The following is a 22730-nucleotide window of genomic DNA, read 5'->3' as shown; positions in this document are numbered from 1 at the left end:
CGTCGTAGCGTTGTGCACATGATGACTTATGTCTGTAACTTATGTCACTCAAGGGGTGGAATACTCTCACTCCCGAGTGACATAAGCTGTAGTGTGGACCTAGCCATAGGCTGCCTTCATGCAGACACTTGCTCGTGTGTGTAAGGTTACTCACCCAAGTGTTTGCAGGATCAGCGCTTGAGGTTATAAGCTCACGTGGTAGGATTTGTGTAGCCGATTCTCTGCTCACACTGGTGTAAGTGGGAGGTGAACCAGGCTCCTTATGTGTCTGAACCTGGGAGTCTGATTCTCCATTTTTACACCTGTGCATCTCCATTGAATTAAATGGAGTTTACACCTGATTTACACTGCGGTGTAATGGAAGCAGATTTGGCCCCTTTGTCTTGTTATCTGCTATGTCTGTAAAGTGCCTATTGTGCTTTGTGTGCTATAGAAATAATAACTGGGAGATGGCTAATGTCAAAGACCTGTCCCTGGAAGTTTGGATGTTAGACTAAAATGGAAGGATTGCTACTGTACCTTATTCTTTCTACCTATGTCTTTTCCATGCTTCCTTGTATTAAGACACCAACATTTTAATTACTTAATTGGAATTGAAAACAAATCCTGTGATTTTTTTGGGCAACAGGTTGTAGCTGCCTGCAAAACCAGACACCTGTTGTAACAACAGCTAAGCGTGTGCCAATTTGGTGTGTGCAGTTACTGGATTTGCATGCACAGTTGAGGTAATTGTGCACCAGACTCATTTGAAAATGTCAACCAGGGCTTCCCCAGACCCCCAGTTTATTTTCTCCAAAGCCCTGGGGTTTTGTCCCTCAGGGTTTCTGATAAATTAGGTGAGGATCAGTGAGAATGGGTCAGGGCAGGGCCAGATAAGCCAGGACAAAGCCAGCTGCCTTAAGGTTGCCAAGCTCAGCAGGGCTTCAGGGCTCTTGTCTGTGCTCTGAGGAGATTTGAGATTTCCCATTTACTTCAGTGGGAGCGGGAGCAGGCCGGTGATGGTTTGAAGGCGCCTCTTCTATTCAGTCCCTCTCCTTATCACTCCTCTTGCAGTTTGTTCTGATAGCAGCACTATTATGTTCCTTAAACCCTTTTTCAACTTCGGTCTTTCTTCCTCCATTTCAATAGTTCTTTCACCTTGTTGCTTACCTTGATAGGCATCTCCCGCTCTTGAGCTGAGAACTTGTGTGTGTTGTGGTTTCCACAAGCCCACAAGGGTAATACTTGTCAGACCTGCATTTTTCTTTTTAAAACAAAATCTTCAGATTCTGAGGTCAGAGCTCAGCTCTCTTTTGATCTGAATCTGTACCAGTGTAAGTGTGTAATCTGCCCTAAAATATGTTTTACTCGCTGAGTAGTTAGAAATGATCAATGTTGCTTGTGAATCAGATGCTCTCTCTAGACAAATGAGCTATTAAACTTTTGGGAATGGTAATATCAGGGGCCAAATTACTCCATTTAATAGCAAGCTCAAGTAAGCCACTGAGATGTTAGCCTTTAATACTGGCACTTAGCACCAGTAACAGAGAGAGGAACATTTGCAGCGTCAATAAAGTACAGTAGCCTTTGTTAATTTTCAGTCCTCTAGAAACCTGAAGGCACGACTGCATGTCATTGCTAGGGTTGTGTGTAACACTTGCAACAAAATTCAAGAACATCAGAGTTTGAGGATTTTGCATTTTGTTCCAAGGTTCTTTAACATCCCACTTTTGTGACAAGCCTCTGAATTTTGTGCTTGGCACTAGAAAGCTAATTCTCCACACAACCTGTTGCGCAGGTTTCTTTTAGCGGGTCTGTTCTTTAGTCGCCTGTTACTCGTTCACCCAGTGAATGTCTGTTCTTTGCTTGTCTGTGCCCTTGTTAGATGTTTGTTTAAAAGGTCCTTGTTCTGATTCCCTGTGTTACAGCAAGGTCCCAGTGCACAGCAAACAGTGTTACACTGGGCAGCTCTGGCTGTCTCCATTCCTTGGCTTTGTACTTCACTGTCTGGTATTTTCATATCTCTAGCCGAGTTAATTAAAAGGTGGGCTTGTTTGGAACAAGTTGTGTTGCATAATTGCCTGCAAATAACATACCACACGTCTGCAGGGAAGAATGCTGGGAATTTTCAGTTTCCTTTTTGGCTTGAAGTCTCATCCAGCCCTTTGAGTTTGTGGAAATGACAATGGCTATTCTGTGGGATGACTATCTTACTGCAGCCCTGGAGGGGGAGAGGGTTTGAAGTGCTAGGAAGCTGGAAGTTGTTCCTGGAGATACGTTTCTGGTGTAATAAAGCCAGCTGATCTTAAACCGAACTTTGCACCCCTTGATAATCTGTACGTTATTCCCTGACAACCAGGAACTTCTATGTACTGGTTCTCTGTACTGTTCACTTTTTAAAAATCATCATCTTAATAAAAATTTTAAATTTAAAGCTACTAGGAGCCAGGACAGACAAGGCTGAAGCACTATGCCCAGAGTAACCATCTGTTTTAAAGGGGAGCTGTCAGCTAAGTGAACTCCTTTGTGGGCTGTTCAGAGCAGGGTGAGTCAAGTGACAGGACAGAGGGACTAAGCTAATAACTCATCAATTCCCTAGACTATTTTCAGGCCCCCTCAGTATGGCCCAAATACCTCCTTTTTGGTGTAACCAGCCTTGCTGTTCTACAGAAGTGTCTTAAGCAGCTGGGCGCCTGCGTGACACTGCTCAGGGCCCACCCCATGAGTTGCAGGGTTCTCCCCCTCCCTGGCTGCATGCCCGGGGTCTATTGGTACCATAGCAACCCACATTGCACCAGGGAGACCATGAGTGACTCACAGCTAGAGGCCCTGTTGCTGCTGAGGAGATCACAAGGCTAGCCGGTCTGGCCAGGTGTTGGAGGATGTTGGCTGTTACGTTCAAGCAGGGCCATAGCTGAAAGGGTTTTACTTGTAAATTCTCTCTTCTGCCCCCGTTTTGTTTTGGTTTTCTGGTCCCTATTAGAATTCTACATGTACAGAAGGGGAAGGGAACACATTTTGTTTGTTTAAAAAAAACCTCCGGTTTGGACCCCAAGCAATCCCCTCCTCCAGTGCTGTAGAATTTCCAGTTGGAAATGTGCTTCATATACCCTCAGTTTGGGGGTGGTCACAACACAACAGCATGACTCTGGGTTGCCTGCAATAATGGCACTTGCGGGGGGTTGTTTGTTCATCTGGGCTGGAGAGATCCTCATTAAAAATGCTTGATGTGGATTTAAAGAGAACATGTGTGGAGAGAATGTGCATCTTTAAAGGGATACAAGCCCTCTTTGGGGAGAGGGTGGTGGTGAGGTTGCTAAACCACTTAGGTGCCACATCCACTTCTTGATTGTTCTTTGTCTCTCCTTTTACCTGGCAAGAATATCCTCCCTCCCCGGTGTCTGGGCTTTTTCTGAACAAAAAGAGTCTGCTGCTTGGAATGTGCCAGCTGCTCTGGGATTGTGTTAATTTCTCCTGTTTGTGTCCTCTGGCAGGGGCAGTACTGCGACATTTGCACATCGACGAACAGCAACAAGGCTCACCCCATAACCAACGCCATTGACGGAACAGAGCGCTGGTGGCAGAGTCCTCCCCTCTCTCGCGGGCTGGAGTTCAACCAGGTGAACGTCACCTTGGACCTTGGACAGGTAATGGAAAAGGCTTGTGGTGTTTTAGGTTGCAAGCTGCTCTTGTTGGGGATCTGTCCTCTTGGGTGTCTTTAAAGAGCTTCAGTTCACCCCATGGTAGAGGTGAGACACAACGCTGCTGTGATGACTGGACAGGGAATTCTCCACTTGGGTCCCAGGGTGCAGACGAGACCTTCTAGTTCTCTCCAGCTCTAAACCAAAACTTAATGCAGTCTGTGTTGCATAGCGTTACCTACCACACTGTCTCCCGAAGCATTGGCCACAGCGGTCACACAAGAGTCACAAAAACCTGTAGCGCTGACTAAATAATAGTAGTGCCCCTGAAGAGTCTTTGGCTAACTTGGCTACTATGTCATATGTAAACTTCACCCCTGAATTCCTTGTTGCTATAGCCAAAACGTGAGCCATGGCAGGCCCAGAGGTGCTAAGATGTGTGCTGCAAAACATTAACTAGAGCATTTAAACCATGGAGTTTTAAAACATGAAATCAACTTTAAAGGCCTTGTGGCAAAACTGACAGTAGAGCCTTGGTCTTTAATGCTGTCCAGTGAAAAGAATTAGCATTGTAGAAATGCTAGCTACCAGCTACAATTCTTCTGGAAATGTCAGGTTATTTTATCAAACCTTTCTCAGCGGAGGAGAGGGGGCTCCAGGAGTAAACTTTCTAAAAACAACACTGGGGCACGTTGTAAAACAAGAAATCACAAACTCTTAGTGACCCTGGGCTTTTCTGTAGGCCTCTGCTGCTTTGTATAGACAGCACCCTGTCTATACGGCTCTGCACACTGCTCTGTCCACAGGCGCCACCCTGCAGCTCCCATTGGCTGCAGTTCCTGTGGGGGCAGCGCTTGGGGCATGGGCAGTGTGCGGAGCCCTCTGGCTGCCCCTACGCATAGGAGCCCCAAGGGGGACATGCCACTGACATGTCTGCTGTATACAGAGAACCCTGTCAGTCCACAGAAGCTTCCAAACAGCAGTGTATGGGGCTGTGTCTTTGAGTGTAGGGGCACTAGGGAAGACTCCTGCTTTCCAGATGCCTCATTGCCTAGTGTGCTGTAGAGAGTCTTTGACCTCAGCATGCTATTGATGCAGTAGAAGGGCTTTGCTGGTCTCAGGCCTCTCATTTGAAAGGGACTGTTTGAGGGCCTCATAGGAGCCTGTTGCTTAGGCAGAAGGGAAGCATTTTTAAGCAATTGCCTCATTCTGAAACCAACCTTGTTCAATATTTATATATCCCCAGTACGTTAGGGGAGCGGCAGGGCATCAGTGAATGGGGCCTGGAGAGGGGTAATAGCGCACACTGCTGAAGGGTCTGACATGAGGCTTTTCATTTCAAGAGAGCGCCTGCAGTCTGCTGGGAGATCTCCTGGCTAGTAGCCCTGGCTTCCTAGGTGCTTGAATAGAGCAGGCGAAGGAGGCAGTCTGTGTGCTGTAAGCAGTTTACTCCTCAGAATTCAGCGAGCTGGGCATTTGCTCCAGAGCTTGTTTATAATCAAGTAGCACCTCTAACTGCTGCTGTGCCCAAGTGGGCTGGCTGGGTGCAGACTTTCATCGCCAGCATTGGGATTTCCCTGGCCCCTCCTGGTGGAAAAATGTGGTTTCCAAGCAGGTTGAGGGTGGGCTTGAGCAATGGGCCTTCTGCTAACAAAAAGTGGAGAGAAAGTTGGAATCAAGTTTTTTAAGCCTGTGTTACAGGTGAGCTGCACAATGTAAGCTCCTCACCTTATTTGTAGGAACATTGCTTTTTTTGCTTGTGCAGATGTGGGACTTGGTGAAGGAGGCCTTTGCATGGTTCCCCTATTGTGTGGCTTTGATAGCATGGCCGTTAGGAAGGCAGTGGAGGAGTTATGTTGCGTGAGCAGAATTTCAGGTGCATGGGCGGACTGTCACGTTATTTGTAGTCCGCTTGGTTTGGAGTTAAATAAACCCCGGGGGGCCTGAGCATGCCCTGAAGGGAGTGCTCTGCACTGAGATCTTCCCTACAGCCAGGCAACCGAATCCTCGCCATGTAGGAGGAATCTAGTCATAGTTTTTACCTCCTGATTTTCAGTAATATTCAGATACGTTAATTTCTGCTCATCCATTTGAGCTAAGTCTCCAGTATCCCCTCTAAACAATGTCCCTGCCACGTAACAGTGCCTAGCAGAGCTTTCCTGCACGCTGTGGACAAAGATTTTTTTTTTCTGGAGACCCTTGATAGCTAAGCTGTACAATCCACGTTGCCCCCTGCCAAACATCCCCATAATGCCTTGATCAGAATCTCTAAAGCAGATTTATAATATGGCTCTTGGGAGGGTGAGACTCCTCAGCCACATTGGCCAAGGAGGTTGTACTAATGCCGTTTCCAAAGTAGCTGGCATCCACTGGGTCCCTCTGAAACGCTCCAAATGCAGGGGTTTTGTGAGGTGAGGAGAATACTAGAGCTTTGTCTCCTGACAGGAGGATGTGGGTGGAACTTGGCTTGCTCCAACTGCTGTCTGTACCTGTGGGAGGGAGGGAAAGGAGAGGAGGTTTCAAAGCCCATCAAGTCAGGGCAGGCATTCCTCTCCCCCCTGTTATTCTCCAAGCAGCACCTTTGGCCCTAAGCAGTGACGCAGTCTGCAGAGCACACTGCTAGCAAGCTACGGAAGTTTTGATGGCTCATATCTGGATCTGCCTCCTTCAGTTCCTTCCTAGACTATAATATTGGGAGTGCGGGAGTGAAGATCCAGAGGGAAAGTTAGGATATTGGGCAGGAAAAAATTCTGCCATGGTGAAATTTTTGGTCTTTGGGTTTTTTCTTTCTCACCCTGCACGTCCATGTTTCCTTGTTCATTTCCCACTCCCTTATTCTTTTGCTAGTGGGTGGGATTTCATCACTGTGCCTGCTAGGTCATGAGCAAAATCCAATGTGACCACTGATAGTAACTGGTGGATTATGTGGAAAGGATCCTTCTAAAATGACTAGTTTCAGAGTAGCAGCTGTGTTAGTCTCTAAGGTTCCACAAGTACTTCTATTCTTTTTCTAAAATGACTGTTACTCCTCGCCATGTCCAAGGTTTGGATTCACTGGTCCTCCACAAATACCCAATGCAGGTTGCTGCAAGAGCACATGGTCTGTTCTCAAACTAGCAACCCATTTCTGGCAGTTTCATCAGAACAATAATCCTATATTAAATGGACATTCCTTTCATATGTACTCTGGATTGGCCCCGGTTCTCATCCCCCACTTGTCAGAGTTAGGTGATGGGTGAGTGTTTGTGGGATTCTGTAACCCTTCACCTAGTTTCCTTCTGTTGACCTGAGGCTGTGGCTGAGAGAGAGGAAGGTAAAGAGGGGCTTGCCTGGGGTCCTATTGTACCTGCAGGTACAGTGCCGGAAGAGCCTAATGTAATTGGAAGAGAAGTGTTGGAAATTCCTTGGATGCCTGTGGGACTGTGCAGGTAACAGCCTGAAAGGCAGGCTGAGCAATTTACAGGCTGGAAAATAAGGCCTTTTATGCCTCCCAGTGCCCGGTGGGGAGCCCTTTGTCCAGTTTAAATTTAATTGAGTGGATTGGCCAACGTCTGCCTCAGAAAATGTCTGTCTCATTTTAGATCGTAACCAGCACTGGTTCCTTTTGAGCTGTGATGTTGGGGTACAGGGTGGATGTGTTTAGACACATCAAGTGTCGGTGACCCCAGAACCTTCGATTTGCTGCAGAGATCCTGGAGTGTCATAGGGTGGTTAGGTCAGGAAGGGGATTCTTTGCCACGCTGCCGTTTTGCCATAGCACTTCTTTGCTGCCAGTGTCTCTTCTGAGGCTTGGCCTTCACTTAAACGTTCGGTCAACATAGCTCCCTCAGTCAGGAGAGGGGGGCGGGGGACCCACGCCTGGCTGACAGAGCTATACCGACCTATCACCCAGTATAGATACAGCTGTGTTGAAGGAAAGAGGGCTTCCCTTGACAGAGCTACTGTCGTTCAAGGAGGAGTTGTTCCTACGCTGATGGGAAATACCCCTTCCATTGCTGTAGATGGTGTCTGCACTGTGGGGTTATGCCAGCATAACCACTGCATAGACCAGGGGTTGGCAACCTCTGGCATGCGGCTCGCCAGGGTAAGCACCCTGGCAGGCTGGGCCAGTTTATCTGCCACGTTGGCAGGTTCGGCGGTTCGCTGTCCCAAGCCAATGGGGGAGGTGAGAAGCCACGGCCAGCACATCCCTCGGGCCTTGCCGCTTCCCGCCGCCCCCATTGGCCTGGGACGGCGAACTCTGAGTCATGCCTGCTTAATTACTAATAAGAACCAAGTTTCTCCAGCGCTTGACAGAATCATGGGGCTAGGGGAGACGGTGATTAATTTGTTCATCAGCTTGTTGATCTCTGCTTTCAGTGGCTGTGTCCAGAGATCTTGCTCTCTTTCTTCACTGGGATAATGAAATTGGAAGGGAAGAGGAAAGGGAGGAATATTCTTTGCAGCCAACGAACAACGGTTTATAAAATGCAGGTTGGCCACCCAGCTGGAATTATTATGTTAAAGGCCCACATCATGTCGTCTTAGTGCCAGCAGCTGCTTAAACATGGCCTCATTGGTAGGGTAGATCAGAGAGACCTTGTCCTAGAATGGGCAAAAGGTAATCAGATGCATAATCTGCTTGGGAGAAAGTGTTCCAGCTCCCTTGTATCTGCTCCCTCATCGTCTGTGATAGCAGAACTCTGGTTTCAGAACTGCCATTGGATGTTGATGCGGATAAAACCGGGAAAGGGGTGGAGGGAGAAAAGCCATCTAGAATTCCGATACATGGCTGCGATCTGGCAGCTAGAAACAAAACAAGTTGCTCCATTTACAACTGGAAAAAAGGAGCTAATTGGCACTGGAAGCTGCTGGTGGAGAATAAATAGAGAACAGATTTTTTTGCTGCTGTTGATCATAAACTCACTCTTAAAGCTTCCAGACGTTTTGACACTGGGGTATGTAGTCTGGTGACTCCTTGGGAGTGTCTTGTTACAAAATAATGCTACAGAACCATGCTAGAACAAGGATTGGCTTTCCTGCATGGATGGGGCTGGACTGCATCAGCACTAAGTTTACAGCATCATTGCTTAGCATGGTCCCATCAGACAGTCTGGTCCCATCCACAGGTCAGACCAAGCCATGTGATAACATTTTTGATGCTGAGGCTCAATGTTATAGTGCAGATAGGGATATTAGTGACACTCACCTATACTGTGTGGAAGACAATGATTCTCTTAAGTGAAAGGAAACTGAGCCTTGCTAGTGAAACTGTTTTGTCTGTGAGGGCATCTTCTCTGTAAAGTCGGCCTAGATGCATGGTGCCTGGGGGAGCAGCCACACTGCAAAGCCCGTCCTGAGTTACTATGTGCTGCAGTCATCCGTGTGTGTCGCTAGGGAGGCCTGTCTCATGGGTGATTGTGCGGCAGTAAGCTGACCCACTCTGATTCTTAACTTGTTTGTCCTTCTTGGCATGCGGGGGGGAGGGGAGGAAGATTTTGGGAAAGCGCTGGAGAATTGTCAGCACTCGAGTGGTTTAGACTGGATCCTCACTGCAAAATGGGTGGGGTCAGCAGCCTGGGTGAAAGCAGAACCTGGGCTCTAACCCCCTTTCCCCCAGCCATGCCAGCTAGCCCACGTTCAAAGCACTCCAGTGAAGTTTTTGCGTGTGGACAGGAGAGGCGTTGGGGTAGTAGTCTGGGCTGACTCTTCAGTGAAGGCCTCCCAAATGGGAGGAGTCCAGGCCAGGATTCACCTGAGTGTTGGGCAGAGAGGCAACTTGCTGTAAGTGTGCTGCAGTTGCCATAGAAAGTCAGTGGGTGCAGGGACACATCAGCTTTACCCAATGAAATAATAGGGAACTGCTCCAAGGCACGTGCAGATTGATCTTCTTACTCCATGCACTGGGGAAGTGAAGGCTCCATACGAGCACTGAGCAGGTCAGGTGGGGAAGGGGGAAAAAGTCCATCAGAGAGAGCCTTGGAGCCTTTGCCACAAGCAGTAGGTTACATGGAGAGAGCACAGGGAGGATTGACTGTGAATCTCCATGGTGCTTGCCTGCCATAGTTGTGTTGATTGCTACTTGCAGCAGGTGGAGGGAGGGACAGGGCATGATTGAAGGTGTTTTAGCTGAGCAGACTCATGAAGCGAGAGCCATAATAAATCTGTTTCCCCCCCCCCATATGAATGGCTGGCTCCCTGCCAGAGCCTGACATCTTCCTGACATGAAGCTGAACCAGGCCAAGCCTGTCCAGAGAGCATTCTGTATTGTCAGTGTTTCATGGTACGTTGTGTGGAGAAGAATGCTTGCAGCCATGAAATGGACGTTCCTTCATGCCGGTGCTTGCCTAAGGTTAATTACTGCAGCACTGGTGGCGATGGAGCGCTTCGCATCCCCGCTTCCGCAGAGCAGTTGCCCGCCCTGGCTGATGCTGGAGTTGCCATGACTCCCCCCTAAACACAGTGGGTAGAACTTCAGATTGAAATTTTGCAGTGTCTTGATTCACACCCTCTCAGGTATTTATTTCCTTCTCTGGCACCCACATTTCTTCCTGTCTGGCAGCCTCCACTTGGGGGAAAAAATCCCAGGCCCGGAAGAGCAGGATCTGACAATGCCTCATACCTTCTGGCCACTCTCTTATAGATTCCAAGGCCAAAAGCGACCAATTGTAAAGCTACAATTTAATGACAGGTATTTTTAGTAAGTCATGGACAGGTCATGGGCAAGAAACAAAAAATCAAGGCCCGTGACCGATCAGTGACTTATACCATAAATATCCATGATCGAATCTTGGGGGGAAGCCCTGGTGGGAGGAAGAGCCCGCGGCACCAGCTCCTCCCCCAGCACCACTAACCGCGAGCTGCCGAGCTGTGGCAGATCCCGCCGCCCCTGGCACTACTGCTCAAGCTGTCCTCAGGGCCAGCTGCATTGTCGGCTGCTTCTGGGTGGTCCCTGGGACCACTGCCAGGAGCCGTTGAGCTGCGGCTGCTCCCGCTGCCCCGGGACAGCTGCTAAGGTAATACCTGGGGCCAGCTGCCTAGGGCCACCAGAGCAGCAGCTGGTGTGTCTGGCTGCAGAGCTGCTCCAGCAGCGGCCGGTGTGGCTGTCCCCAGGGCGCCCTGAACAGCAGACTCTATGGGCCAGCTGTTTGGGCAACCCTAGGGTCAGCCACACTGACTGCTGCAGAAGTCAAGGAGTTTGCAGGAAGTCATGGAATCCATGACCTCAGAGACAAATATGGTCGGAACCCTAACCCTAGGGCGGGAAGCCCTACCCATAGGAACCCTAACCCTAGGGCGGGAAGCCCTACCCATAGGAACCCTAACCCTAGGGCGGGAAGCCCTACCCATAGGAACCCTAACCCTAGGGCGGGAAGCCCTACCTATATGAACCCTTTATGGAGTCTTAATTATGATCCTTAGTCTGACCTCATGGATACCACAGTGAATACGGGTTTCCAAACTTTTTGCCAGCATGACCCAAATTTAATGAAGTCTTTCCTGCCAGGACCCCAGAGCGCATTGAGGACGCCATTTAGAAGAGCAAAGTGGTGTCCTCCATGCATCGTGACCTTGCATGTACAGTGCATACGAGGTTGTGGTGTGTGGTGCAAAATGGCACCCGTGGCACAGCAGGGATCACTGGAGCCCCATCTGCTGATGGCGTATCTAGAATGCATCTTTTAGAAAGACATTCAATCACGATATAAAAATGGTGAGGCTTGGAGAATGCACCGTGACCCGTGGTAAATTGTCCAATGGTTAATTACTCTTGCTGTTAAAAATGTACACCTTATTTCCAGCGTGCATTTGTCTAGCGTCAATTTCCATTGCATCACATTATATCTTTCTGAGCTAGACTGAAGGGCCTTTAATCAAATATTTGTTCCCCATGTAGGTACTTACAGGCTGTAATCAATCACCCCTTAATCTGGTGTGTTGTGGGGCACTGCTCTAGAGGAAGAATGCTGCCTTCTCTTCTTTGACTTTCTGTACTGACAGTCATATCCATTTGCCTTTGTCTCTTTAGAGATGACAGAGTGTTTCATCCTTCAGAGAGCTCCAGGTAGTAACTTCTACAAGATGTACGATTTGAGGACTTCAATAACTCAGACATAGGTTAGGGGTTTGTTACAGGAGTGGGTGGGTCAGATTCTGTGGCCTGCATTGTGCAGGTGGTCAGACTAGATGATCATAATGGTCCCTTTTGACCTTTAAGCCTGAGTCTATAAATCCAGTTCACCTTATTCAAGAGCTTCACATATTAATAATTTACAGACGACCGAGGAAAAGGACAGATAGATGAACACTAGGACTAGTTTGAAGGTGCTTGTTCCAGTATCCATAACAAGTGCATAAGCTACAGAATAAGCGGATATAGGTGCTAGGGATGTAAATATCGTTAAAAAAGTTAAGTAGTTAAACAATTTAATTATTTTGTTTAACTGGTTAACCGTTAACTGAGGTAGATGGGGGTGGGCCAGGCATGGTGGGGGCCTGGGGGGCTGGCTCGTAGGGGATGGGTGTGTGCGTGTCCGGGGCCAGCGTGTGTGGCTGGGGTCTGACATAGCTGGGGCCAGCTCGCGGGGGTCTGGTGGATGGGGTCGGGCGGCACGGGGCTCGATGGGATGGGGGTCAGGCAGGGCTAGAGGCACAGCAGGGGCCCGGCACAGCTGGGACTTGGGGCCTACTGGCTCAGCCGGCCTGGCTGGGGGTGGACTGACATGGCTGGGGCTGGAGTCCCTCCTGCCAGCCCATTGCAGGGCTGCTGGGGTTAATGGTTAACTATGGTTAACCGGTAAGCATTTACCAGTTAACTGTTTAACCTTTAGATTCCTAATAGATGCTAGAAGTAGGGGTGCTGCTGTACCCCCAGCTTGAAGTGGTTTCAATGAGATACAGGGTTTACAGTTTGGTTCATTGGCTCTCAGCACCCCTGCTGTACAAATTGTTTCAGCACTACTGCAGGTGGATCATTGACCTTGTTTCTTGTGAGGTAGGAGTTTGCTGGGTTTTCAAAGAGCTGAAAGTTGCAGGCTCTGAAGAAAAGAGCTCTCTTGGAGTCCCAGTGGCCCAGCTAATTAGCTTATTTTGTAAGCCCCTTTAGTTGAGAAGTAAAGGTGTCAGTTGTCGCAATACACAGTGGTTGCCTTTATCCCTGGATCAGACTGATTCTTGTTAAGTGGGAAACTCATTCCAAAAGGAGGTGTGTTTTCCTGGAGTCTATTTCCTGTTCACAAGTCTTGCTTCCTATTTCTTCTTGCACAGCGTAGACTGCTGCTTGGGGCCTGTATTGTGTAAAGGTTAACCATGCAAGGGGCGGACGTAGGAGAGCTGTCCATGTGAGCCAGGCATGCAGGTGTACGCACAGCTTTGGCATGTGTTCCACTTTTAACAAGCAGCCCCTAAGTCAGGGGTGGGCAAACTACGGCCCGCGGGCCGGATCTGGCCCCTCAGGGCTTTGGATCCGGCCCGTGGGATTCCCCGCCATGGTGCCGTGAGCCCTGTGCCGCTCTCAGCAGCGGCCGGCAGGATGTTCCTGCGCCCCCCAGGCCCTTGCCTCCAGGCACTCCCCCCCGCAGCTCCCATTGGCCGGGAACAAGGAACTGCGGCCAATGGGGAGCTTCGGGGGAGGTACCTGGAGGTGTGGCAAGGGCAGTGCATATTGAGCCCTTTGCCCCTCCTCCCCCAGGGGCCGCAGCGCTTCCTGGAGCAGCGCGGGGCCAGGGACAAGGCAGGTGTGCAGGGCGCCTGCCCTGGCCCTGGTGGCAGCAGTGCGCACCCCGGAGCCCGAACCTCTCCTGCCCCCTGCGCTAAGCCACCTGCCTGCACCACGCACTCCTCCTGCACCCCAACCCCCGCCACATCACTCCTGTGCACCCTAACCCCCTGCCCTGAACCCCCTCATACACCTCCCACCCCTCCTGCACCCTAGCCCCTGCCTGCACCGCACACCCCTCCTGCATCCCCGCCCCCTGCCGCACCCCTGTGCACCCTAACCCCCTGCCCTGAGCCCCTCACACACCCCTCCTGCACCCCAACCCCTGCCCCACCCCTGTGCACCCCAACCCCCTGCCCTCAGCCCCCTCATACACCCCTCCTGCACCCTAACCCCTGCCTGCACTGCACACCCCTCCTGCACCCCAACCCCCGCCACATCACTCCTGTGCACCCGAACCCCTGCCCTGAACCCCTCATACACCTCCCACCCCTCCTGCACCCTAGCCCCTGCCTGCACCGCACACCCTCCTGCATCCCCGCCCCTGCTGCACCCCTGTGCACCCTAACCCCTGCCCCTGAGCCCCTCATACACCCCTCCTGCATCCCCGCCCCCTGCCGCATCCCTGTGCACCCTAACCCCCTGCCCTGAACCCCCTCATACACCTCCCACCTCTCCTGCACCCTAGCCCCTGCCTGCACCGCGCACCCCTCCTGCACCCCAACCCCTGCCACATCACTCCTGTGCACCCTAACCCCTGCCCTGAACCCCTCATACACCTCTCCTGCACCCTAACCCCTGCCCCGAGCTCCCTGTTGCACTCTGCCCCCTGTGCACCCCAACCCCTTGCCCTGAGCCCCCCCACAGTCCACACCCCTCCTGCACCCCTGCCCTGAGCCCCTTCCTGCACACTGCACCCCCTCCTGCACCCCGACCACCTGCCCCAGCCCTGCATACAGTTTCCCCACCCAGATGTGGCCCTCGGCCCAAAGAGTTTGCCCATCCCTGCCCTAAGTGAACAATTAAATCCCTAGTCTCCACTGGTATCATGCATTCAGAGAAAGTTCTTACCATTTTCCATGGGCAAGTAAACAGCCTGGCCTCATTCATTGTTAAAGGAGAGACATGAAGGAAGAGCACAATTCACAGCACTCTTTCGCCACCTGTGTCCAGGCCGCTCTTATTTTCCTTTAGAAATATCAGTTTATCCTTTAACTTGGTTGTTTGGAGCACAGTAATAGCTAGTCTGCACTTCTCCTATCTCCAGTGAGGTGTGGATGGGTGGGGGTTAGCGTGCAGCCGAGTCCTAGTTACTAATCAAAAACCGCCTTAATACACCCTGAGAGAAATTACTAATAAAGGAAGCCCATTCTGCTGGTGGTTGGCACGATTCTCTGTTGCATTGCTGATGCTTGCTTGCGTGCTTGGAAACATTCAGCTTGGGGTGGGAACTGAGGTCCTCATTCCTTAGAACATCATAGTGGTCTCCATAGTGATCCTAGAACAGAGCACATCCATCCAAACAAATGAACCAAAGACCACAGGGATACACACAAATGTAAGGCAGTTCGCCGTACCTGGTCGTGCTGAGGAACCTCTGGTGCTGCAGCTACAAAGGAGCCTTAGCTATCAATTTAATGGTGCTCTGCAAAGTATTTAATTAAAATAAATTAGGTTTGTGGGATTTTGAGCTCCTCTGATTATTTTGGATCTCTGACTAGGTCCTAAGGTGATGCAGTTCCTGCCTCAGTTTCCCATTAGGGTGAACAGGTGTTTTAGCAACCCTGCCAAATGGAATTCCACCCCTGCTGGGTTAACCAATGTCCATCATAAATGGACAACCTGGCCATAATACTTCAAGATACATCGCCTCCTCATTGGGATCTGTCTTTGCAGGTGTTTGTCCCAAGGGCCTGATCTGTCCCAGTGGCTGGTGTACAAGATGTAAACAATAGAAGGGTCCAGCCTAAACTCTAGCTGGTTGGATCATCTGTGGTCTGGGTTATAGCAAGCTCATCACCCCATTACACTGGGGGGTGGATGAAGGAGAGCACTCACTCCCTCTACTGGGAATTCCAAACCTGGGCTTCTCAGAGGAAGCAGATTGTTGCCTCCTGCTTTCTGCAAGCTCCCCTTCCATGCACACAGTCCCTTCCTGCACCCAGAGAGAAGCTCTTTACACAAATTCCCCTGTCCGGGGTTTCTCCTTACCCACCTTCTCAGCTCTTTGCCAAGAAATTCTTAGTCATCTCCAGTGCTCTTTCCGAAGCCTGGGGTGTAGCTGCCATTGTGTTTCTCCAGCACAAGTGTTCCTTTCTTTCCATCTGTGGAGGGACTTACAACAGGTCTGAAAGGGAGGGGTTTCTATATCCCTGCCACCTCCTGCAGCATGCATTGTTGCCATGGCTACAGTTCCATCTGTCCCTCCTAGAGTACTAGGCACAAGCCTGTTTAAGCAGCACGGCATTTTATGTGCCAAGTGGTCAGCTTGCCTTAAAGGGCCCAGCATGCCCTGCTACCGTGAGAGATGCGGCAGTCAGGACTTCTTTATACAACTTGTATTTTGGTTTTTTACCTTTAGAAGCATCAGGACCATCAATAATCATATCTCTTCTTGCTGGAGCACCCCTGTGGGGAGGAGTAGTGGGGCTTAGGGATGTTTGTGAGCTCTTGCACCTCAGTTGAAAGGGTGAGGGGTAAAACCCTTTAACAAAGGCAGTCTTGCTCCAAAGTGCGTGTTAGCCCTCGGAGCTCGAGAAGAGTTAACACAAATAAAGCCTGCTAAACAGCCTGATGAAACATCCCTTCTTCTCTTAAGTTGCTGAGGCTACAGTCTCTTGACTCTCATGATATGGTCACTGGCTCTTCAGTCACATGGTAGCTTTCAGAGTAGACAAGACATGAATTTTTAATGTTTAAAAAAGACAAGCAAACTGTCCCCCCAGTCTGAGCACTTCTGACTGCTTTGCCCTATTCCTAGGAAGGTTGCCTTTGTCTATGGGATGGGGATTATTTATTTTCTGGTGTGTGTGTGGGGGGGGGGGGGGGAGGGGGGGTTAAATATAGCAGCTACTAAGCAAGTGGGGACACTTTTTTTTTTCATTTTTCTTGTTGTTCCAAAAACAAAGGAAGGTGTGTGTGTGTGTGAGAGATCAAATGCTGATTTCTTTTTTTAATTGGCACAATACCCTGTAATAAATAGTCCTTTCTCTGCAAGTATTTTTTTTCCAGTTTGTTTTAAACTGACATTGAAATACTTCTGCTTTTGAAGAACCCGTTGACTATTTCAAAGCTTCCATTCCCAATTCTTGTGCTGGCAGCTCTCTTTTTCTGCTGATAAGGGGAGAGGTGTTTTTTGTCTGGAAGATCTAACACTTCACTTGCACCTTTGACCCATCAGTGCATACTGCCAACTCCTTCGGATTCCTAGCACTGGAGCAGAGTGGGAGCTGGTTCGGCCTTAGATCTGAATCTCTATAGCCCTTCTATGGGATGATGTGCGAAACCCGTTCTGATAACCTCATGACATTGTAAAAGAAACAGAATTCCCCTCCTTGAAGTGAAACGGACCAGCCAGGAGCTGTGGTTTCCTCTTTTCTTTCCACCCTCATTATCCAATTATCGTTATGATTGGTTGTTTGCTATAGGAAAAAGAATGCAAAGACTAGAATTCAAGTAAAACATGGCACATGTGGTTGTAATTTGTATGAAGTTTATTTCCCATTTGAAGTGTGTTTAAGTAGCTGTCACTTATAGCTTATGGCCTTATCCAGTGCTGACTGAGTTTTTTCACAAGCCTCAACAGGCCTTGCACCAGGCCATGAAAAGCATATCAAGATAGCAAATCACCAATAAAAAGAAACCCCCACGATAGAAGCTAAACGTGTCCTAGTTCACAGACGAGTCTTCTCAGTAGTGGGTAGCCTAGAGTGAAATAGAGATTCTGAGTTTTTAGGCTGGGGATGGAGGTAGGAGAGCATCTAAATATTCATGGTTTGGAGAGATTTTTTGCAGCAAAATTAGAGCAAGAGCCAATACAATACTGCCCATTATCACATGTGGTGCCATTGCTAAAGCACTGCTAGTCGTTCCAATCAGAACCTTGCTTATCTGGAGGGTGATGTTTTAGACTTATCAGTGGCTAGAACAGGCATTGTGGGACACTTCTGGAGGCCGATCAGAGCACATTAACAGACATGGGCGTTCACACTGGCGCCGTGGCGCTCCAACGGGGGTGCATCAAACGTTAATCCACTCGCTGCGGTGGAGTACCAGGAGCACTCTAGCTGCGGAGTCAGCGCTCTCTACGCGCCTCGCCAGTGTGGACGCATCGTGAGTTAGAGCGCACTGGGCTGCTTTCATGCGCTCCAACTCGCAAGTGTAGCCATGCCGCAAGTGTGGCCATGCCCATTACTCCTATATCTAGTGTTGCTGTAATGCAGTCCCCTCTGGGGTGCAGCCAGCAAAGGAGGAGAAGTTTAGTTTTGGCCGAAGAAACTGAGGCAAGCCCTGTCTAAGGTGCCATGTTGTTGTCTGGCAATAGACAAGATTTTGCTGTTGCTTTTGGTCTTTATTCAAAAGAGACCTTGCTCAAAACCTGCCTAGTATTCAGAAAGGCTGAGTTGATCCTCCCTGGACTTGACCTGTGGTTCCAGGAAACCAGGATGGCTTATACCGTGCTCGATGGCAGCACTGACTGTGCCACTGAAATGCTGGTGTGAAAGTGATTTTTTGTTTGTTTTGTTTAAATGTGCAAGTTTTCACCAGAATTTTGCAAACTATATCTAGCGGCTTATTTTAGTTGCAGCCTGTGGAGAGAAATGAAGAGAAACTACACTGATGCCTGAGCCTCCTGCATAGCCAGGCCAGCCACTTCTATTATGCTTATTCAGCGATTAGGAGAAAGCTGTAGGGTGAGCTCTAGCCAGAGAGCTCAGGCAGCTAGGAGCTGGGAATATCTGCAGGTTTGGCTTGTAATTAATAACTGGAAGGCAGGCGCTGTAATTTTCTTGCTGTTCTCCTGGAAAATGCCTGATTGGTAGGGCAGTAGATAAACAAGTGCCTCAGTTGAACTGGGTGTGAACATGTGTGCGCCGGGGGAGGGAGACTAGATGCATTTGGTCTGTTTGAAAAATTTCTAGCGCTTGACAAGTTAAAACAAACCGTAACTCTCCGGGTCACAGTTGCTGTTTACCCAGAGAGATCTGTACTTTCCTAGTTCAAGCAGATGTTAGAGGAAGTGTGCCCTAGTAGTTAGCAGGTAAGACAAGGAGCCTGGAGAGAATGGTTCTATTCCCAGCTCTGCCACTGACATGCTGTCTGGTCTTGGGCAGCTTGCTTAGCCTTTTCTGTGCCTCCATTTTCCTATCTGTAAAATGGCAATAATACTCCCCTGCCTGACAGGGATCTTTGTGTGGCTTGTAATGTAGGCCCTTCGAGGGGCGGGGGTGAAGGTAGCTTAAACTTGCAAAAGTATTACAATGATAAAAGAACAATGACCATTTGTTTCACATGAACCTCATGTATTCTAGAACAGTTCTTGCCAGTGGGTTTTTTTGTTGTTTTTGTTTTTATTAATTCTTTCTGCATGCTAACTGACACTCCCTGGGGAGTCACATTACCTTTCTCTGGCTCATGGGTTTGTTGGGAGTCCTTAGGATCATCCTTTTGTGATGACCTCTGAGTGGATTGTCAGCAGGAATCAAATTAGGAGCCTGAGTAAATACAGTAAAATTCACTCGCCCCTTACATCTGCCCCTACCAATATTTAAATATTGAGGATAGAGTTCTGATGAGTTTGGAGGCTGTAAAATGCATATTCACTTGGAGTTGCATGTTGCCTTCCTAAAATGTCTCCTGGAATTCCATTCTTCACTCCCTACCTGGAATTGTTGTATGGAGTGGCTGCTTACAAAAAGCTGCTATGTTCCACTCCAGAGGTGGCAGCATTTCAAAGTGCAGGAAGTGGGTCTTGTGTATGTCAGTTCCTTTGTAAAGTGCTTTGGGATTCTTCAGGATGAAGATGCCGTGCCAAGTAAGAGGCTGGGTGAGATTGGCAAAGGATTTTTAGGCACACATCTGTGTGGCCCAAAAATACACCTAAGGCGCTGGTCCAGTTAGGGTCATTGCAAGAGCAGATGAGGTAGCTGGGCATGCACATCCCCCGAGTCAGACACTGGTGCACACAACTGAGACAATGGCACATTCATGTTGGGAGAATAGCTTTCAGCAAAGCAAGCTCATTGTTTCCAGCACTTACCTGTCACCTGTGAACATCAAAGGGTCTTTCTTACCAGGGCGTTGTTGCCAGTAGGGAGTGTGCTGCAGTAAGCAAGCCTTCAGTTCACAAAACAACTGCAGTTCAGGAAGCAGCAGTGCAAGCTTCTTCCCAGTGTCCTGCTAGCTAATGTATCCAACCCTGATCTGGAGAAACTGCCGCTAGGTTGGATAATTCGGTGGCTGCGGCCATTCTCTTCTTAGCCCTCTGCTGCGACTGCCCATTGTGATGGTGTAGGGCTCTGTGACGTGGCCACCTGCTTACTAGGAAGTGGACTGAGACACCTCTCACCCAGGGAGAGATCGTGCCCCCTGCTGCCTACCCAGATTGCTGGGAAATGCGAGGGTGCCTGATGCCAGGTTGCTACTTTCCCTTCTGCGTATGTGGGTGGGTGGAGGGGCAGGAGCGAGCAGAGCTGGCCACTGTATCCTGCAATGCACTGGTCAGTGCAGCTGATGTGGCACAAAGGCGGAAGTAGCCCGTGCCTGGCATAGAGTACTTCTCTTTCCCTCTCCTCTCCCAGAGTAAGGGGGAATCGAGGACCAGATTGTGGTTGTGTCTGCATTGAAAACAAGGTGACTAATGCCTGTTAGCAGTCCCTCTGTGAAGTCCCAGCCGAGGGAGACCAGGCACCTGTCACTTTTACCACTGTGTCCCCAGCCCGTGGCAGATCTCCCCTAATTTGCCTTGTAAGTTACCTTGTAGTAGAACTTCTGTGCCTGGTCTCCACTAGGGTTTGATAGGTAACGTGCATCAGTAATCCCATGGCAAAACCACACCCTCTGTTGGCAGTGAAGACTCGCAGTCTAGTCTGTGGTTTGCTCCTGGGGCAGTGCAAGTACCTGTTAGCCTTTGGCAAAGCCACAGCCCGTCGTTAATGTGATCACTGCCCAACCGGACAGGACTGACTTACCAGGTTGGTCCCAAATGGAATAGTGATCTCTCTGTATGTGGATGTGCCAGGGAGGTATTTCCTTCACTGTAAGTGTGGTCCCTGCTACGGGGGCCTGCAGCAGTTTGGGAACCGGTGTAAGGCACCTTTAATACACTATAATTGCATCCACATGCTAGAGCTTTTACCTGCGTAACTGTAGTAGCAAAGCAATAAAATCATCACTCCTCTGTCTGAGTAGTTATACCGCTGAAGTTTAAATGTAAACCAGTTTGTACTCATTAAATCCTCCAGTTCCTTCCTCAAATTCAAGGCAATTTGATTGAAAACTTGTTTACGTCTCCTGCATAGTGTCTTTGGTGTTGTGGTATTTGCACCATTCCTAGTCTGTGCAGTGATTTGTGACTCCTCTGCTGCAGTGATACTAAGGAACCTAATTTGGTGGGTCACCACAGTTTTTGATATAAGAATTAGTACCTGCCCTTTCCCCATCTTTCTTTGCCTGCTTTGACATAAATCACTAGGTTCCCAGCATATCAATGCTCTGCTCAGATCTGTTGATTTCGATCCTTATGTGGCCCCATCATTGTGATATCAGCATGTGGATATGGCCAAAAGCAGCCAGCATGCTGCTGTAGGCATCTCTTGGATTTGGTTAAATGTGTAACAGTGCCGCGCATTGATGGGGAAAGGAGCAAAGAATGGCTTTTTGGCATTTGCACATGGCCTCGAATTGTAAACACAAACTTGGAGACTGCAAACAGGGCTCTGTACCTCTAGCTTCATCATCACTTCACTGTTGCACCAACTGTTTGCAAAAGCTGTTGCTTAATGCTTTTTCAGTCCTTCAGAAAGTCTGCACCCACCCAAACTCAGTGAGTACTAGGGTCCCGGCTAGGCTCCAACATGGCTTTTAAGAACAGTTTTACAGGTAATTTGGTTTTGTCTACATTGCCAACCAAACTACCCTGGAAAACATTTTATCTCTGATTGTGCTTCAAAGTTTAAAATCTTGGTTCAGAGCCCATGTAGAGGGCTCTCTTTGCTTTGTGTGCTTGTGAAGACTTGTGTTCTTGTGAGTCCCATTAGGCCCCATCTATGCCATTGTTCAGATGTTAGCACCAGCTACCCAGGATTGTGTCTACGCTAGCAAAACTTTGTAGCTGCAGTTCGCCACTGCCGCTAGCAATGGGGGAGGGAGTGCGAATGCAGACCGTGCACAGGCATTTCTACCGCTGTCAGTTGAGCCTGCTCTGAAGAGTAATATAATAGTGGGGAAACTTGTTGAAAAATGCTATTGTAGACATGGCCTTTGTGTGTCTGTAGCACAGTTTTTTAGAAGGATATACTTGCCTAGACATGTTGGGATCATATGCTAGAAATCTGCTAACAGCAACTATGGCTTCAAACATCGCGTAGTCAGGGCCTAGACTAGCTGAGACGAGAACTGCTTGTAAATTATTTATATTCCTCTAGCGTCTAGAGGCTCAATTTAAACCAGGGCCCCAGTGTGCTAGGTACTGTATATACACATAAGTGACAGTCCCTGTCCTGAAGAGCTTTAACTCAACAAGACAGACAAAGGGTAGGGGAAAGGAGGCAATATCCTTTCTTTTACAGCTGGGGAAATGAGGCACAGAGAGATTAAATGACTTGCCCGGGGTCATGCAGGAAGCCTGTTGCAGAGCTGGAATTTGAACTAAGACACTGAGTCCTAGTCTAGTGCCTTAATAGTAATATCCTCTCCTAAAACCCATGATGGAGAGGACTTGCTGACTGGTATGTGTTTCATGGTGCTTGTGAATGCAAGATTCCTCTAAAGTTCAGGAGAGTTGCACAGCTCTTACCTTCGATCACCTGAAAAGCTTGTATGGGTTTGGGGCATGCTGAGATCTCATACTGTACCAGTTATTAGGTAATCTGTCTCCCTCCCTTTCCTTCCTCCTCCCCATTCCCCCCACATTTGCAGGTTTGCAACAGGATAGCCGCTCAGCTTAAACAAGGGGGAGAAATATTTATACTCTAGCTGTGGCCCATTGCCAAGGTTGCTTTGTTCTTCCCAGGCTTCAAAAGGGCAGCCCAAGGAAACACTTGTAACTGATGTTGGCATCAGAATTTGCATGGATTTCCTGCAGCTCTGGAAGTGAAGCCCGACCAGCAGTATTTGGAGTTATCCTTTGGCCCTCTCCACACACGGAGGAGATCTGTGCTAGCTACAATGAGACGGTTCCAAAATCTTGTTAC

At 49.1% G+C, this 22730-nt stretch overlaps 1 protein-coding gene and 1 long non-coding RNA gene across 4 annotated transcripts in view; one reads left to right on the top strand and one right to left on the bottom strand.

The window, feature by feature from the left end:
* The window catches only part of LAMA5 (laminin subunit alpha 5), a 163579-nt gene that overhangs the window by 8354 nt on the left and 132495 nt on the right, over nt 1-22730 (top strand). For all 3 annotated transcript variants that reach the window (XM_039498142.1, XM_039498141.1, XM_039498140.1), the window contains exon 2: nt 3474-3626. In XM_039498142.1, coding sequence (XP_039354076.1) covers nt 3474-3626 — 153 coding nt within the window. The remainder of the gene's footprint in view (nt 1-3473; nt 3627-22730) is intronic.
* Nucleotides 12756-15662, bottom strand: LOC120380408. The gene is made up of 3 exons (XR_005587757.1): nt 15533-15662; nt 14389-14815; nt 12756-12886 (listed from the first exon to the last, which is right to left on the bottom strand). It is a non-coding gene; the product is annotated as an uncharacterized LOC120380408 (long non-coding RNA).

This window comes from Mauremys reevesii, linkage group 13 (assembly GCF_016161935.1).
Source record: "Mauremys reevesii isolate NIE-2019 linkage group 13, ASM1616193v1, whole genome shotgun sequence".
In the NCBI taxonomy this organism is placed as follows: domain Eukaryota; kingdom Metazoa; phylum Chordata; order Testudines; family Geoemydidae; genus Mauremys; species Mauremys reevesii.
The sequence above is the reverse complement of the archived record's forward strand: the minus strand, read 5'-3'. Positions and strand labels throughout refer to the sequence as shown.